We start from the raw sequence: 17,967 nt of genomic DNA, 5'->3' as shown, positions 1-17,967 counted from the left end.
CTGCAAAAAAAGTTCAGCTGCAAAAAAAATTCAGCTGCAAAACAGCCAGAATGTCTGCGCCATCAGGACGATGCAATCGATACCTGTCTCGTTCACCCAACATCCAATCAAGGGAAGCTTTGTTGGTCACGTGACCAGTGCTTGTTATGGCAAAAACAAATTTTAACAAACATAACCTGCTTATGTTTGTTAAAATTTGTCAATGGACGGTGGTGCTATAAGCACTATTGCAGAGGGAGGTTAAAATTAGTTTTTGCCATAACAAGCACTGCGTATTCAAGGGACGTTAAAAAAAAATCAAACAGGAGACAATTTAACTATTTTCTGCAAGTAAAACATTGCATACAGTAAATGTAATTTCTTTGAAAACATTTTCACACATCCTTAAAACTTAAAAAAGCCTTAAAAAGCAATGAAGCTACTGCTAGCCCCAGCAGAGGAAAGGAGCTGTGATGCATTTAGAGGACATAGGAGATTTGAACTCCACTCACTAGAACCAGTCGTCTTCTGGATAAAGTTGCTCAAGTCAATAATTGAGTCCAGACACAGATTCAGGATTACTTTTTAATTATTTAAAAAAAGGAAAAGTCATTTTGATAGGGCTAGCAGTGCTAGCACTGCTAGCCCTGCTGCCCCTGACTGAACACCACTGCCTGTTTCTTTAAATGGGTTTGAGTGTTCAGAGTGACTCTAGGTCTCTGCTGTGTTTTCTTCTTAAGAGATTTGATGGCCCCCGCTCAGTCTGTAGGTATACAACGACTTTAAACTGTCATTAATGATCCGTTTAAAAGAAGAATCTAAATGGATGGATGGATGATAGATATGGAGATATAGCGCAGTCTTCAAGCTGTGGGGCAACATCTTCCTCTGCTGGCTGGAATCTAGCATTGCGCCTCACAGCAGGTTGATTTCCTTCTGCAGAACGAACCCAAACTGTGTCACAATGTCATGACCCGACTACACACCTTCTCTACAATCCGCTGATTCTGGCCGACGCATTAACTTTGCGTCAACACATCAGACCCGCCCGGCAGCGCGACAGTGACTCAGGATGGGAATGAGAGGCCTGTAAATTCAGCAATTCAGGGCCAGAGAAAAAGGAGTGAACGTCTTCAAGTTGGTCTAATTATTACTAATGGTCCACAAACATGCATCAGTCTGGAGCCGCAGTGGTTCATACTGTTGATATACTGAGGAACAGACACGGGCAACGTCATGTGACCCAGTTTGTATTGGGTCACAGTCACACATGAGGCTCAGCTCTCCACCGCCTCACCCAGGATGTCTGCCTGGATTTCATCTTCTAATACTCAAATTCTGCCATTTTTACTTCATACAATGTCAAAAATGTGTAGAGTCATACTGAAAATGTATCTTTAACACAAATCCGTGGAAAATATTAATATTTCTTTTCATGTACATTTTTCTTTTTTTGGCAGGTGAGGCAGTGCCTCACCTGTGTGTGTGTGTGTGTTGTGTTTTATAAATTACCTATCATAAATTAGAACATTCTATTATTTTTTATTCCCCTATGAACGTCTAAATACACCAAAGCATGCATCCAGTATCTGAACTACATGTATGAAGTTTGCAGGAAAGAAAAGCAGGTGAAAATCAGTTCAGTATTCAGAGAGTTATTATTGATTAAAGTCTCTGACACATCATCGCTCCTGTCAAGCAGATGAGACGGAGCAGAGCGGACGACCGGACCAAGATGGCGGCGCCACTGCTCACCAGCGCCAATAGAGATTAGCGGTCTCTTCGGCGTCTATTCTTTATTATGTCTATGACTCTTACAGTTTAGCATTTTGGAAAGAACCGGAGAAGTATATTCTGTACAAAACAACACATGAAGTAAATATTGAAGAGAAAAACTTCATGACCCATTTTGAATTCTATGACAATAAACTATCCACTATTGTCAATCTCTATATTTTATTAGGGAAATTTCATATCAATAAACTTTGGATTTGAAAAATCTACTCCATTATTCAAGTTGTTTCTAATTGAGGTTGATTATTATTTTGAGTTTACAAATTAAAAATTATATCACTGATCATGATCCACACTGAAATATTTAACAACTAAACTGTTAAAATATAATTTTCAAGTCTGCCACACCGGTTTATTTTTGTTTTATTTATGTATTTCTTTTTTTTATTTCTGCCATGTTAGTGTCTATAATATTTGTTGTTTTTCTGAAACTGTAATCTTTGTTGCTGGAATGACTGACTGTATCTGAAATACTGGTTCTGTATTTTCTTGGTGTCTGATCAGTGGGAGAATTGTCTTTCCAGGGCCGTTTCTTCCTGTTGACCTTCTTCCACTCTGCCCACTTTCAATTCTCTGTTCTTCTGCATTTTGTCTGAAACACTTCCAGTCACCGATAAATGGCATTGTGGTGGAGGCAGCCCAGTGTTTTGATCTCATCAATAAAATCATCCAGGGACAGGATGGCCTCACTGGTCCTGCAATAATCAGCATCAACCATGAGAAGACAAGCAGCCGTCATATAAGGACATCATTGATGACTTTTAAAGTCAAAACAAGCAAGCAGACATTTTGAAGGCAATATACTGTGACCTTACATGTGTCTTATTAATAATGAGACTAAAAACATCAAGTGTGAGACACTTTTAGTGTTGATTGGTTTTCATTGTTGCACTTTAGATTAGATGTTGATTGTACTTTATGATTTAAAGTAAACATTTTTTAAATCACTGTGTCTTGTTTTATTTATTGAGGTATGGAGGATTGTTGTTTTCCTCATATTCTAGGTTTTTCTTTAAACAGTTTAACGTGTCTGAGTGGCTCCAAATGAGCTCCTTCATTTTAATATGTGAGGTTGTTGGAGGAAAATCTAAAGGATGAGGAATCTCCCCTTTCTAGTTTGACACACTGAGGACCTCCAGACAGCATCGCGCCGAGGGCCCCCACAAAGCTGGAAACGGCCGTCACTTGTTGTTTGAAGAAATAGTTTGAGACGAGGAAATCATTGCATGTTTCCACTGAAATGTCTTCCTTCATGATATGTAGTTCAGCACATGTTGCATGTAAACAAACACTAGTTTTTCCTACGTAGTGTAAAAAGAGTGAAAAATGAAATGACAACTCATTCATGTTCAATAAAAACACTGAATAACAAAACCCATTGGATTCATGTCAACATTTTACTTCCATTTCTTCAAAGTTCACATCTGCTCATACAACATTTTAACTTCACATTTTTCAAAACACAAAAAGCAGCATTGTTAGAAATAATCATGAAATGTGCTTCTTTAAGGTTCATCATCAACCAGGGGACCTTTTGTCAGCCTCTGTGCAGTTCAACACAAATGGAAACCAAACTTCTTGAAATCTTCTCATTTTGTGACAAAGCAGAAAGTCAATGATTTCCTGAAGCGTCTCAACAGAGTTGAAATCAGCAATGTTGACTTCAAACTGGATGAGACCTTGTGATTTTGGCCTCAAGCTGCAATAGAATCTTTCATGATTTCATCTCTTTGTGAGTTTTCATGTGGTACCACAATGAACTACGGTGATTAAAACCTCTCCCACATGTTTCACAAGAATACGGCTTCTCACCTGTGTGAGTTATCTCGTGACTCCTCAAATCACTCCGTCGGCTGAAAAATTTACCACATATTTCACAAGAATATGGTTTCTCAACTGTGTGAGTTTTCAAGTGGTGCAGCAACTTACTATGTGAATAAAAACATTTCCCACATATTTGACAAGAATACGGCTTCTCAGCTGTGTGAGTTCTCTTGTGACTCGTCAAATTACTCTGTTGACTGAAACTTTTACCACATGTTTCACAAGAAAATGGCTTTTCACCTGTGTGAATTCTCTTGTGACTCATCAAATCACTTGGTTGACTGAAACATTTGCCACACATTTGACAAGAATACGGCTTCTCACCTGTGTGAGTTCTCAAGTGGCGCAGCAACTTACTCTGTGGATAGAAACATTTCCCACATGTTTCACAAGAATATGGCTTCTCACCTGTGTGAATTCTATTGTGACACATCAAATCATTCTGTTGACTGAAACGTTTGCCACACATTTTACAAGAATACGGCTTCTCACCCGTGTGAGACCTTAAGTGGCGCAGCAACTTACTCTGTGGATAGAAACATTTCCCACATGTTTCACAAGAATATGGCTTCTCACCTGTGTGAATTCTCTTGTGATTCTTCAAGTGACTGTGACAAGTGAAACTTTTCCCACATATTTTACAAGAATACGGCTTCTCACCTGTGTGAGTTCTCTTGTGAATCATGAAACTACTCTGTTGACTGAAACTTTTCCCACATGTTTCACAAGAATACGGCTTCTCACCTGTGTGAATTCTCTTGTGATTGTTCAAATCAGCCTTTCGACTGAAACTTTTCCTACATGATTCACAAGAATACGGCTTCTCACCTGTGTGAACTATCTTGTGACTGTTTAAACCACCCTTTCGACTGAAACATTTACCACATGTTTCACAAGAATACGGCTTCTCACCTGAGTGACATTGCTTCTCTGACACAGGAAACTTGTCCACACAATCACTCTGAAATATGCTGCTTCTTTTCATCTCTGCATTTCTACTTGATTCTGAGTCAACATGTTTTTTTTTCACATCGTGGACTTCAGAGTCATGAGAGAGGAACTGCTCAGTGTCTGGTACTTCTTCTAGTTCACTCAGGGAACTTTGATCCTCAATAGAAGGAACCCTAAAGGAGCCACCTTCAAACTTCAGTATAAGCCTCTCTCCCTCCTGGCTGGTACCGACTTCCTGGTGTTCCTCAATCTGTAGAGGTTCTGGTTCCTCTTTGATCTGTAGAGGTTCTGGTTCCTCTTTGATCTGTAGAGGTTCTGGGTCTTCTGGTTCCTCTTTGATCTGTAGAGGTTCTGGTTCCTCTTTGATTTTTTGAGGTTCTGTGTCTTCTGGTTCCTCTTTGATCTGTGGAGGTTCTGGTTCTTCTTGCTCTAGACTGCAGTTTGTTTCTGGTTTAAAGAGCTGCTCCTCCCTACAGTCACGGTGCAGTTGGAGCTCTGGAGGGACAAAAAGTACAAAATAAAAGTTACATTACTTCAACAGTTCCAGCTTTAAAAGGACTCAGACTCTTAATCTGATTACAATAAAATCACAAGAGGCAATTATGGTATTAAAGGCAGACCTTATAAATCATGATTGGCAGGATGTTTTTGGAGACGATATTAATATAAAATACAGGTGGGCGATATGGCAAAACTATCATATCTCAAATTTTTTTGTAAAAAAATCAAAAAAACAAAACACATTTCTGAACATATTTTAAATATGGTAAATGGATTTCACTTATATAGTGCTTTATGGCTGTGTGAGCAGCCCCAAAGCGCTTGATATAGCTCACCACATTCACACACCACTGGCACCAAATGAATTAGATATAATTTGTGCAATTTTGCCAACATGTGCAAATAATGTAAACATACTAAAAGGTAAACAACACTCTGATAAAAGTGCATTCTTGTGACATAAAACCCAAAATGTCAAATCAATCATACATGCATACATACTAAACCGAAAATGTACCCATGTCATTTTGCCCATGTTGGTATATTCAGTGTTTAAATAAATAAATAAAAGAAATGTTGGTTTTGAGTGTGTGTAGGTAGCCGTCCCTTTAAGACGCTGTACTGCCGGAGAGATGTGACTCCACCCATCCAATCTGTAACAAAAATGGAGAGAGGAGGCGATGGAGGAGGTTCAGAAGGTTGAAGTGAACGGCTTTAGAAGCCATCGAAGCAAATCCTCCGCATTTAGAATCAGTGGCAGACTGAACGCCAGCTGCGGGAATCCACACCTTGATCGCGGGCACAGTGCCATGTCGCCATGTGCTGTTCGTGAAAAGTCATTTTACACAAAAAATAAGCAAGTTCTTTCAGGAGAAGTAGTTAGGTCTTTTTTCACATCACTGTTTTCAGGTGCAATACAGACAAAGTCACGGTATAATTCGCTCTACGTCCTTCTCATTTCAAGTCATCTGTGCTCATCCGCTCTTCAATACATCTTAACAACTACAAGCACTTTATCTGTATTTTCTTCATTTATTTCATTATCAGACAGTGTAGTTTTACAGTCCTTTAAAGTGGCAATAAATAGGTCCAGGAAAGTCATACTATCAATATCCCTGCTACATCTAATGGACAAACTTCTTTTGTATGCCAACGGGCACAGTGGAGAACATATCGTCCATTTATTGTTAGTGAGGTAAACTGATCAATATACCGTATTTTCCGCACTATAAGGCACCTAAACACCTCAAATTTTTTCAAAATTTGACAGTGCGCCTTACAACCCGGTGCACCCTATATATTGTGGCGAGCACCGTGGAAGAATTGCTCTACTCGAGTCTGCTACTTGCCAGCTGAACAACCAGAGGCTTTTATTTTGACAACTCTAACTTGGCAACCGGATCTTCAGAGCGGACGACACTCCACACAACACCTTCATCACTCATGGTTGCACACCAACATTCTAACAAACCAAAATAAACTACATGAAATAATGACTCCCTAAACTGGGGAACAAAAACACATAAACACAATCAACACAACACCAAGCCCAACAACGAGCCACAATAACCTCCAACAACACAAAACATGAATTCCCATCATGCCTTGCATCCTGAGCTCCTCAGTGCAGCCAATAGCTGCAATGAATTATGGGAGTTTCTGTTTGTGGTGTTTTAAATGCAATTATTGGGGGTTCTATTTGGTTTGTGGTGTCGGTAATAATTGTGTTGTGTTGTGTTTTTGTTGCTTAGTTCATGTAGTTTAGTTTATTACCGGTAGTTGTAAGTTGTCAACCAGCAGTGAAGAAGGTTTTGTGTGTAGTGTCCTCCTGGCATAGGCTGCAGGTAGGACTATCAAAATAAAGTGTGTGCACCTCTCTGGGTGTTAGAATCAGTGGAAAATGTAACCTAATGGCTTTGAGCTATAAAGGTTGCTGACCACTGGTCTATTCCATGAGCCTTATAATGTGGTGCGCCTTATATATGAACAAAGTTGTAAATTATGTCAATCAATGGAGGTGTGCATTATAATCCGGTGCACCTTATAGGGCAGAAAATACGGTATCTTAATATTGACCTGAGGCCATGTCGCCCAGCCCTATAAGTTCTTCATTATTGCAGACACAGGTCCATATATATATATATATATATATATATATATATATATATATATATATATAAAAAAAACACAGGTGCTGACTGTGGGAGGTGCTGCAGGTTGGTGAAGCCTTCCAGAAATTAATAAAAACAGTATACAGTATTTAATTTCCTCACAGACATCAAGTGGACTGTTTGCCAGATAAAATGTTGGAAAACGTGATTTCTTGTCCAGAGTGCTTCCAACTATCATTATGCGGCTTTTCTTAGCATGATATTTGATGTCGTGATCGCTGCCATACCGAGAGCACACCTTCAGCATCGGTTGCAGCCCAGCACTAGAAGGGCTCAGCAGAACCAGGTCATCCACAAACATAATGTGATTTACAATTGTATTGCCCACCAGACCACCTGTGTTAGACTCATTCAACAGATTTGAAAGGTCATCCATATAGATATGAAACAAAATAGGAGATAGTGTTCCCCTGGTCTTGCTCCACTGCTCACATGATAAAATATTATCCCATTTAACATTAAAAGTTTGGTGCAAATAAAACCCACTTCCAACTCTCCAAACAGGTAATAGACAAGGAAGGGCATCTTGTTTTGGTGACAGGAAGATTAGACTTAAAAGACATAACACTACTTAACATAATTTCTAAATACTAAGAAAATGATTGAAAGAAATGACTTAATTGACGTATGGAGGGACTTTGACCTGTCTACTAGGCAGGTCACTTTTTTCTCCCACCCACATGCAGTCTATTCACAAATTGATCATTTTTTTTTATATTTACAACAGAGAGACACAGAGTCCTGCACTGCAACATTGATGTTCGGGATGTAGATGACCACTCTGGAGTGTACCTGAAACTACAGTTCGATGTGCAACCCAAACACACGATTTGGAGACGCAATAGAATCCTGCTAAATGACAAACAATTCGAAGACTTTAACAGAAATTAAACTAGGGTCTACGTAGAGTTTAATAATGAGGTGGAGGTGTCACCAAGTATTTTGTGGGAAGCTGCAAAAGCAGTATTGCGAGGGAAAATAATAACGTGGTCATCACAGAAGAAAAAAGAAAAGCTTGAGCAACCCGATGATCTGCTAAATGGACAAGACACACTGGAACAGAAGCATATAAAGACCAAGGATCCTGCCATAGTGGAACAAATATCAGTCATAAAATCTGAACTAAATAAGAAACTTGATGACAAAGTGGAACGCAAATTGAAATATATTAAACAAACTTATTATGAGAACGGCCCTCGAGCAAAGACAACATTGGCGTGGAGACTAAAGAAACAACAATCTGAAAGATCTATTTACAAAATAAAACACCCAATTACCAACCAGATGTGTCTCAGCCCAGAAGAAATCCACAAGTCATTTGCTATACTCTCTAGATTTACCATCTATAGGCATAGAACAAGACAAACGATTAACCACAGATATAACAAGAGCGGAGGTTGAAAAGGCCATGTCACGTTTTAGATGTTTCCCTGCTCAAACACACCTGTTATCATGAGGCTCTGCAGAAAGCTTGACAAGGAGCCACTTATTGCTGTATTGATGTGAGGAGACATCTAAATCGTGCAGGGCTGCGGCCCTCCAGGACCAAGATTACCCACCCCTGTTCTAGATGCTCTTCTCCAGTTTGTGACCTCAACTACAACTGTGTATTGATTCAAAGCTGGAAATGTGTAAAAAAGTCAAAGTGTGAGCTCAATCCAAGTTTCCCTCCAGAGACACAAATCCTGCTTCTGTGAGCGCTGGATAAACCAAACACAGCCAGAACAATGGAGATCCTGCACCAGTCACATTCATGTGTTCATTCACACTTTTCCATACCTGTTGTGTGGAACTTGATTTGAGGTTTCCAGGTGTTTTCCAGCGGTTTGTGCTGAGAATCAGCCTCCTCCTCGTGCTGGACGAGAGTTTGTTCAAACTCTCCCAAAGCCTGAACTGAAGTCATTGTTGCTGCAGGAGATGAAATGTTTCCTCTGTGAGACACGACAACACAGCGAGAGAGTCCAACAAGCTCCAAACAGTAGTGGTGGCGGGAAGAGCGACAATATCCACGTATTGAAACCAACGTTGGTATTAGTGTTGATCAATACTTACGTGATTAGATGGATCGTTACATTTCAGGTCGATTCTCTTCTTCGTGGCTCTGCACGCTCCTACCGTTTCATTCGTGCTGGCTCCGCCTTTCCTCTTCCGGTTTCCGGTCTGACGTCACGTGATCGTTCAGATCATGTTTTTTTTCAGAGAGAAAAATGTTTTAATTACATGAAAATAAATGTGTTTTTAAGTTGTGATATCATGAATGTTTTTCAAAGAAATTGCACGTTTTTATTTTACACAATGCTTATAAACGCATTCTGTGTCCTCTTGGTATGCTCATCAGAACATAAATGTAAAATGGGACAAATGTGTGTCTGGTCCTTTTCAGGTCAGTCCTGGAATAAGACAAGGGAGCATTTTTATCTCTTATTCTGTTTAATTTTTACACGAATGATCTCTCCAAACATCTAGGCTCTGCTTGTGAAGGGAAAGAAAATCATATACATATTGATATATACTGTATATCTGCAATTCTGGATGCCGGGTATTTATTCAGTTTAAACATTTATTTAATTTATTTCCTGGTTCAAATAAACCTCAGAAACAACACATAATCTAGAATAAGGAGACCAGGACCACTAAAAACTAATGTGTACTTACTGTTTATTTTCCTCAGAAGTGTTTCAGCATTTTACTATGAACACATGATTCTCCCCCGTGGTTCATGTCACAGTTCAGCTGAGCCTCCAGGTCCAGGAGTGGGTGGAAACAGTGCGCATGCACAACTGAATCAAATGACTCAGACAACCCGTTCAATTGGTTGAACGGACTCAAAAACCCGTGAGTCCGTTCAAGGAGTCGGGTTTCTCGCCCGACTGCACTCTGCCTGTGGCCTCAGCAGAGAGGAACTTCTCAAAGCTGAAGCTCATCAAGACCAACCTGAGGTCAGAGGTCATCCAGGGACAGGATGGCCTCACTGGTCCTGCAATAATCAGCATCAACCATGAGAAGACAAGCAGCCGTCATATAAGGACATCATTGATGACTTTTAAAGTCAAAACAAGCCAGGAAGCAGACATTTTGAAGGCAATATACTGTGACCTTACATGTGTCTTATTAATAATGAGACTAAAAACATCAAGTGTGAGACACTTTTAGTGTTGATTGGTTTTCATTGTTGCACTTTAGATTAGATGTTGATTGTACTTTATGATTTAAAGTAAACATTTTTTAAATCACTCAGTGTCTTGTTTTATTTATTGAGGTATGGAGGATTGTTGTTTTCCTCATATTCTAGGTTTTTCTTTAAACAGTTTAACGTGTCTGAGTGGCTCCAAATGAGCTCCTTCATTTTAATATGTGAGGTTGTTGGAGGAAAATTTAAAGGATGAGGGATCTCCCCTTTCTAGTTTGACACACTGAGGACCTCCAGACAGCATCGCGCCGAGGGCCCCCACAAAGCTGGAAACGGCCGTCACTTGTTGTTTGAAGAAATAGTTTGAGACGAGGAAATCATTGCATGTTTCCACTGAAATGTCTTCCTTCATGATATGTAGTTCAGCACATGTTGCATGTAAACAAACACTAGTTTTTCCTACGTAGTGTAAAAAGAGTGAAAAATGAAATGACAACTCATTCATGTTCAATAAAAACACTGAATAACAAAACCCATTGGATTCATGTCAACATTTTACTTCCATTTCTTCAAAGTTCACATCTGCTCATACAACATTTTAACTTCACATTTTTCAAAACACAAAAAGCAGCATTGTTAGAAATAATAATGAAATGTGCTTCTTTAAGATTCATCATCAACCAGGGGACCTTTTGTCAGCCTCTGTGCAGTTCAACACAAATGGAAACCAAACTTCTATGCTACGTGCTACATGCTAATGTTTTCCAGGGCTCACACAGTAGCGAGGCTACATGCTAAACATGATTAAAATATGACTGACAGTCATTAGCAAGCAGGAAGGTACATGAGCAGCACACGGCAGAGCGGCACCGAGAGACTTGGGCCGGACGGTTGGTACTGCTGAACAAAATGTCTTTGGCCAGAGGGAGCTGGCTGAAGAAGACCACCTCATTTTGTTTGGCAACACTTTCTTCTTGTTCTGATGGAGGATGAATCGACCTTTATGCAGTGGAAACCTGCTTCATCACTGAAATTCATTCACACACCTTCAATAGTCTTTCATGATTTTATCTCTTTGTGAGTTTTCATGTGGCGCCGCAAATAACTATGTGAATAAAAACATTTACCACATATTTTACAAGAATACGGCTTCTCACCTGTGTGAGTTCTCTTGTGACTCATCAAATTACTCTGGTGACTGAAACTTTTCTCACATGTTTCACAAGAAAATGGCTTCTCACCTGTGTGAATTCTATTGTGACATACCAAATCACTCTGTTGACTAAAACATTTGCCACATATTTTACAAGAATACGGCTTCTCACCTGTGTGAATCCTCAAGTGGCGCAGCAACTTACTCTGTGGATAGAAACATTTCCCACATGTTTCACAAGAATATGGGTTCTCACCTGTGTGAATTCTATTGTGAATCTTCAAGTGACTGTGGTAAACGAACATTTTCCCACATATTTTACAATAATACGGCTTCTCACCTGTGTGAGTTCTCTTCTGCACCAACAAACCATCCTGTCCGGTGTAACTTTTAACAAAGACTTCACCACTTTTCTTCTCACCAGTGAGAGTTGTTAAATTGTGACACAATGAAGGTTTTTTCTGGACAATATTTCCACATGTTTCCTCACAAAGAAGCTTTTCACATTCAGCCTGCTTCTCTGACACAGGAAACTTGTCCACACAATCACTCTGAAATATGCTGCTTCTTTTCATCTCTGCATTTCTACTTGATTCTGAGTCAACATGTTTTTTCACATCGTCGACTTCAGAGTCATGAGAGAGGAACTGCTCACTGTCTGGTACTTCTTCTGGTTCACTCAGGGAACTTTGGTCCTCAATAGAAGGAACCCTAAAGGAACCACCTTCAAACTTCAGTAGAAGCCGCTCCCCCTCCTGGCTGGTACCGACTTCCTGGTGCTCCTCAATCTGTGGAGGTTGTGGTTCTTCTGGTTCCTCTTTGATCTGTGGAGGTTGTGGTTCTTCTTTGATCTGTGGAGGTTCTGGTTCTTGTGGTTCCTCTTTGATCTGTGGAAGTTCTGGTTCTCGTGGTTCCTCTTTGATGTGTAAAGGTTGTGGTTCTCCTGAATCCTCTTTGATCTGTGGAGCTTCTGGTTCCTCTTTGATCTGTAGAGGATCTGGTTCTTTGGGTTCTTCTTTGATCTGTGAAGGTTGTGGTTCTCCTGGACTCTCTTTGATCTGTGGAGCTTCTGGTTCCTCTTTGATCTGTAGAGGATCTGGTTCTTTGGGTTCCTCTTTGATCTGTGAAGGTTGTGGTTCTCCTGGATCCTCTTTGATCTGTGGAGCTTCTGGTTCTTCTTGCTCTAGACTGCAGTTTGTTTCCGGTTTAAAGAGCTGCTCCTCCCTACAGTCACGGTGCAGTTGGAGCTCTGGAGGGACAAAAAGTACAAAAATAAAAGTCACATTACTTCTACAGTTCCAGCTTTAAAAGGAACCAGACAAATAATCTGATTACAATAAAATCACAAGAGACAATTATGGTATTAAAGGCAAATAGTTGAATGCCTTGGAATAGGTATGAAAACCTTGGATATTTCAAGAAAACTTAAATTGTGACCATCGTACTTTTAAGAAATTTATGGCTGATTCAGAGCACACACGGGTTGGTGCAGATGAAGGCACAATGAGGAAGATTTCTGCTAGAGAAATACATCGGACTAAGAGAGCAGCTACTAAAATGCCATTATAAAGCAGCAAACGGATATTTGAAGCTGCTGGTGCCTCTGGAGTTCCACGAACCTCAAGGTGTAGGATCCTCCAGAAGCTTGCAGTTCCGCATAAACCTTCCATTGGGCCACCCCTAACCACTGCTCACAGGCACAAACGGCTGCAGACATACATGAAGACTAATTTTCAAACCGTCTTGTTCACTGATGAGTGCCGTGCAACCCTGGATGGTCCAGATGGCGTAGTGATGGTTGGTGAATGGCCACCATGTCCTAAAAAGGCTGAGACATCAGCAAGGAAGTGGTGGAGTCATGTTTTGGGCCAGAATCATGGGAAGAGAGCTGGTAGGCCCCTTTAGGGTCCCTGAAGGTGTGAAAATGACCTCTGAGAAGTATGTGGAGTTTATGACTGACCACTTTCTTCCATGGTACAAAAAGAAGAACCGTGCTTCCCGTCACAAAATCATCTTCATGCATCACAATGCACCAACTCATGCTGCAAGGAATCCCTCTTCATCATTGGCTGCTATGGGCGTTAAAGGAGAGAAAGTCATGGTGTGGCCCCCATCCTCCCCTGACCTCAACCCTATTGAGAACCTTTGGAGCATCGTCAAGCAAAAGATCTATGAGGGTGGGAGGACGTTCACATCCAAACTAACTCTGAGAGGCTATTCTGACATCCTGCAAAGACATTCAAGCAGAAATTCTCCCAAACCTCACAAGCTCAATTGATGCAAGAATTGTGAAGCTGCTATCAAATATGGGGTCCTGTGTTAAAATGTAAAATGGACCTGTTGATGTTTTTGATTAAATTAGCTTTTGATTTCAATTAATATGACCTCCTCATGCTGTACATTTCTTTACAACCTATAAAATGTTTTGAAACGCTGTTGTGCGTAATAATTTGGAACAGTGTATTTTGAAGTTTTTTATTTCTGAAAAAAAAACTGTTAGCATTGGGAGGTTTGTTCAATAACATTTGAGTCTTGCTCTCACGGTTGATGATTTGAAAATTATGCTGACTGTCATTTGCATCAACTATTTAGGAAAATTAAAGGAATATATCATTTGCATAATAATTTGGAACATGGTGTATATTTGATTATGGGTGATGATAAAATGAATAGAACAAGATGGAAATTGCTGTCCGTCTACTGATATGAAATAGTGAGGCAGCTCCCTCTGAAACTCATGTCTAAAAACGGGGGGGGGTAACTCATTCTGCTACTGGCAGTGTAGAGAGAGAGAGAGAGAAAGACTGCCAGTGACTGCTGTCACGGTACGGCAGTGGAAGGTTCAGCGGCACCCAGCTGCCTCAGGGTGCCACGGTGTAGCTGCCGCTTTTGGTTCTTCTAAAAATGTAGGGACACCTCTGCCCAGCAGTTTTTCATGGTTAATCCTATCAAAAGCCTTAGATGCATCAATAAACACACACACACACACACACACACACACACACACACACACACACACACACACACACACACACACACACACACACACACACACACACACACACACACACACACACACACACACACACACACACACACACACACACACACACACACACACACACACACACACCTATTCTCTCTCTCTGTCTACTTTGGGATAACTTTGGGACCCCAACCAAGACGACAAGAGACAGCTTTTTATTGTTGTGGTTCATGAGCCAATATTATGAAAAGGTTAAAAAAAATCTATTGAAATGTGTAATAACTATTCTGAAAACTTGATCCACGTGATTCTAGACGCTCTTCTCCAGTTTGTGACCTCAACTACAACTGTGTATTGATTCAAAGCTGGAAATGTGTAAAAAAGTCAAAGTGTGAGCTCAATCCAAGTTTCCCTCCAGAGACACAAATCCTGCTTCTGTGAGCGCTGGATAAACCAAACACAGCCAGAACAATGGAGATCCTGCACCAGTCACATTCATGTGTTCATTCACACTTTTCCATACCTGTTGTGTGGAACTTGATTTGAGGTTTCCAGGTGTTTTCCAGCGGTTTGTGCTGAGAATCAGCCTCCTCCTCGTGCTGGACGAGAGTTTGTTCAAACTCTCCCAAAGCCTGAACTGAAGTCATTGTTGCTGCAGGAGATGAAATGTTTCCTCTGTGAGACACGACAACACAGCGAGAGAGTCCAACAAGCTCCAAACAGTAGTGGTGGCGGGAAGAGCGACAATATCCACGTATTGAAACCAACGTTGGTATTAGTGTTGATCAATACTTACGTGATTAGATGGATCGTTACATTTCAGGTCGATTCTCTTCTTCGTTGGTCTGCACGCTCCTACCGCTTCACTCGTGCTGGCTCCGCCTTTCCTCTTCCTGTTTCCGGTGTGACGTCACGTGATCGTTAAGCTCGGTTTTTTTTTTTCAGAGAGAAAAATGTTTTAATTACATGAAAATAAATGTGTTTAAAGTTGTGATATCGTGAATGTTTTTGTCCGAAATTCCACGTTTTCATTTTACACAATACTTATAAAAACGTTCTGTGTCATAACGACCTGTTCTGCAGTGATACTTTTCTACAGATTTTATTTACCCTGCATATATTGAATGAGTTCATAACAACTCAATTTTATTTGCCTACAATCTCTGTACTGCATGTTCTTATGGGAGTAATCAACTAAAGCAATTCATAAAGTTCCAAAATCATTCAAAGATCATGAAAAACCTTTAATTTTTGTTTTCATTCAAATTTGCATATTGATGCAAATTTGATAAATATTTACACATTGCTCTCCTCTGCAACAAAGTAGATGAGCTACATTTCTGAGGTAAAAATCCTCAGTATCTACAATACTGGTTCTGTTATTACTTGGTATCAGATTAATATAAAATTTTGCAGCATCGCCCACCGAATAGCCTCCATGCTTTGATTTACCCCCAAACAAATATAATTTACTGTGTGCTGCTGATTGCAGGAGTACAATTCTAGTTGAAAATATACTCAAGTAAAAGAAAAGTAGCTGATAGACAATGCACTCAGAGCTTTAAAAAAGTTACTTAGTTACTTTATTGAAAGTGGGAGAATTGTCTTTCCAGGGCCGTTTCTTCCTGTTGACCTTCTTCCACTCTGCCCACTTTCAATTCTCTGTTCTTCTGCATTTTGTCTGAAACACTTCCAGTCACTGATAAATGACATTGTGGTGGAGGCAGCCCAGTGTTTTGATCTCATCAATAAAATCATCCAGGGACAGGATGGCCTCACTGGTCCTGCAATAATCAGCATCAACCATGAGAAGACAAGCAGCCGTCATATAAGGACATCATTGATGACTTTTAAAGTCAAAACAAGCCAGGAAGCAGACATTTTGAAGGCAATATACTGTGACCTTACATGTGTCTTATTAATAATGAGACTAAAAACATCAAGTGTGAGACACTTTTAGTGTTGATTGGTTTTCATTGTTGCACTTTAGATTAGATGTTGATTGTACTTTATGATTTAAAGTAAACATTTTTCAAATCACTCAGTATCTTGTTTTATTTATTGAGGCATGGAGGATTGTTGTTTTCCTCATATTCTAGGTTTTTCTTTAAACAGTTTAACGTGTCTGAGTGGCTCCAAATGAGCTCCTTCATTTTAATATGTGAGGTTGTTGGAGGAAAATCTAAAGGATGAGGAATCTCCCCTTTCTAGTTTGACAAACTGAGGACCTCCAGACAGCATCGCGCCGAGGGCCCCCACAAAGCTGGAAACGGCCGTCACTTGTTGTTTGAAGAAATAGTTTGAGACGAGGAAATCATTGCATGTTTCCACTGAAATGTCTTCCTTCATGATATGTAGTTCAGCACATGTTGCATGTAAACAAACACTAGTTTTTCCTACGTAGTGTAAAAAAAGAGTGAAAAATGAAATGACAACTCATTCATGTTCAATAAAAACACTGAATAACAAAACCCATTGGATTCATGTCAACATTTTACTTCCATTTCTTCAAAGTTCACATCTGCTCATACAACATTTTAACTTCACATTTTTCAAAACACAAAAAGCAGCATTGTTAGAAATAATAATGAAATGTGCTTCTTTAAGATTCATCATCAACCAGGGGACCTTTTGTCAGCCTCTGTGCAGTTCAACACAAATGGAAACCAAACTTCTATGCTACGTGCTACATGCTAATGTTTTCCAGGGCTCACACAGTAGCGAGGCTACATGCTAAACATGATTAAAATATGACTGATAGTCATCAGCAAGCAGGAAGGTACATGAGCAGCACACGGCAGAGCGGCACCGAGAGACTTGGGCCGGACGGTTGGTACTGCTGAACAAAATGTCTTTGGCCAGAGGGAGCTGGCTGAAGAAGACCACCTCATTTTGTTTGGCAACACTTTCTTCTTGTTCTGATGGAGGATGAATCGACCTTTATGCAGTGGAAACCTGCTTCATCACTGAAATTCATTCACACACCTTCAACAGTATTCGTGTGAATTTTCTTGTGTGTCATGAAATGATTCCGTTGACGGAAATTTTTCCCACATGTTTCGCAAGAATATGGCTTCTCACCTGTGTGAATTCTCTTGTGATTTGTCAAACTATTCTTGTAACTGAAACTTTTCCCACATGTTTCACAAGTAAATGGCTTCACAACTGTGTGAGTTTCCTTGTGTCTGTCCAAATCATCCTGGAGACTGAAACATTTCCAACATGTTTCACAAGTAAATGGCTTCTCACCTGTGTGAGTTCTCTTGTGTTTCATCATATTATTGTGTCGACTGAAACTTTTCCCACATGTTTCACAAGTAAATGACTTCACACCTCTGTGAGTTTCCTTGTGTCTGTTAAAAGCATCCTGGAGCCTGAAACTTTTCCCACATGTTTCACACAGAAATGGATTCTCAGCTGTGTGAGTTCGCTTGTGATTATTCAAAGTACTCGGTCGTGTGAAACCTTTCCCACATGT

General features: G+C 40.1%; 1 protein-coding gene and 1 long non-coding RNA gene across 2 annotated transcripts; both read right to left on the bottom strand.

Moving 5' to 3' along the window:
- Nucleotides 1-5,532: 5,532 nt before the first annotated feature.
- LOC308135778 lies at nt 5,533-9,366 on the bottom strand. The gene is made up of 3 exons (XR_013936812.1): nt 9,273-9,366; nt 9,000-9,128; nt 5,533-5,702 (listed from the first exon to the last, which is right to left on the bottom strand). It is a non-coding gene; the product is annotated as an uncharacterized lncRNA (long non-coding RNA).
- Nucleotides 9,367-11,171: 1,805 nt separating this feature from the next.
- On the bottom strand, nt 11,172-15,361 carry LOC308135773 (uncharacterized protein). Its single transcript, XM_080503880.1, has 4 exons — nt 15,286-15,361; nt 15,013-15,141; nt 11,844-12,752; nt 11,172-11,709 (listed from the first exon to the last, which is right to left on the bottom strand). Exons 2-4 carry the CDS (start codon nt 15,134-15,136, stop codon nt 11,705-11,707), a joined length of 1,038 nt encoding a protein of 345 aa, XP_080360006.1. The 5' UTR covers nt 15,137-15,141; nt 15,286-15,361; the 3' UTR covers nt 11,172-11,704.
- Nucleotides 15,362-17,967: the final 2,606 nt, after the last annotated feature.

This window comes from Blennius ocellaris (genome assembly GCF_963422515.1).
Source record: "Blennius ocellaris genome assembly, chromosome: 10".
NCBI lineage: Eukaryota > Metazoa > Chordata > Actinopteri > Blenniiformes > Blenniidae > Blennius > Blennius ocellaris.
The sequence above is the reverse complement of the archived record's forward strand: the minus strand, read 5'-3'. Positions and strand labels throughout refer to the sequence as shown.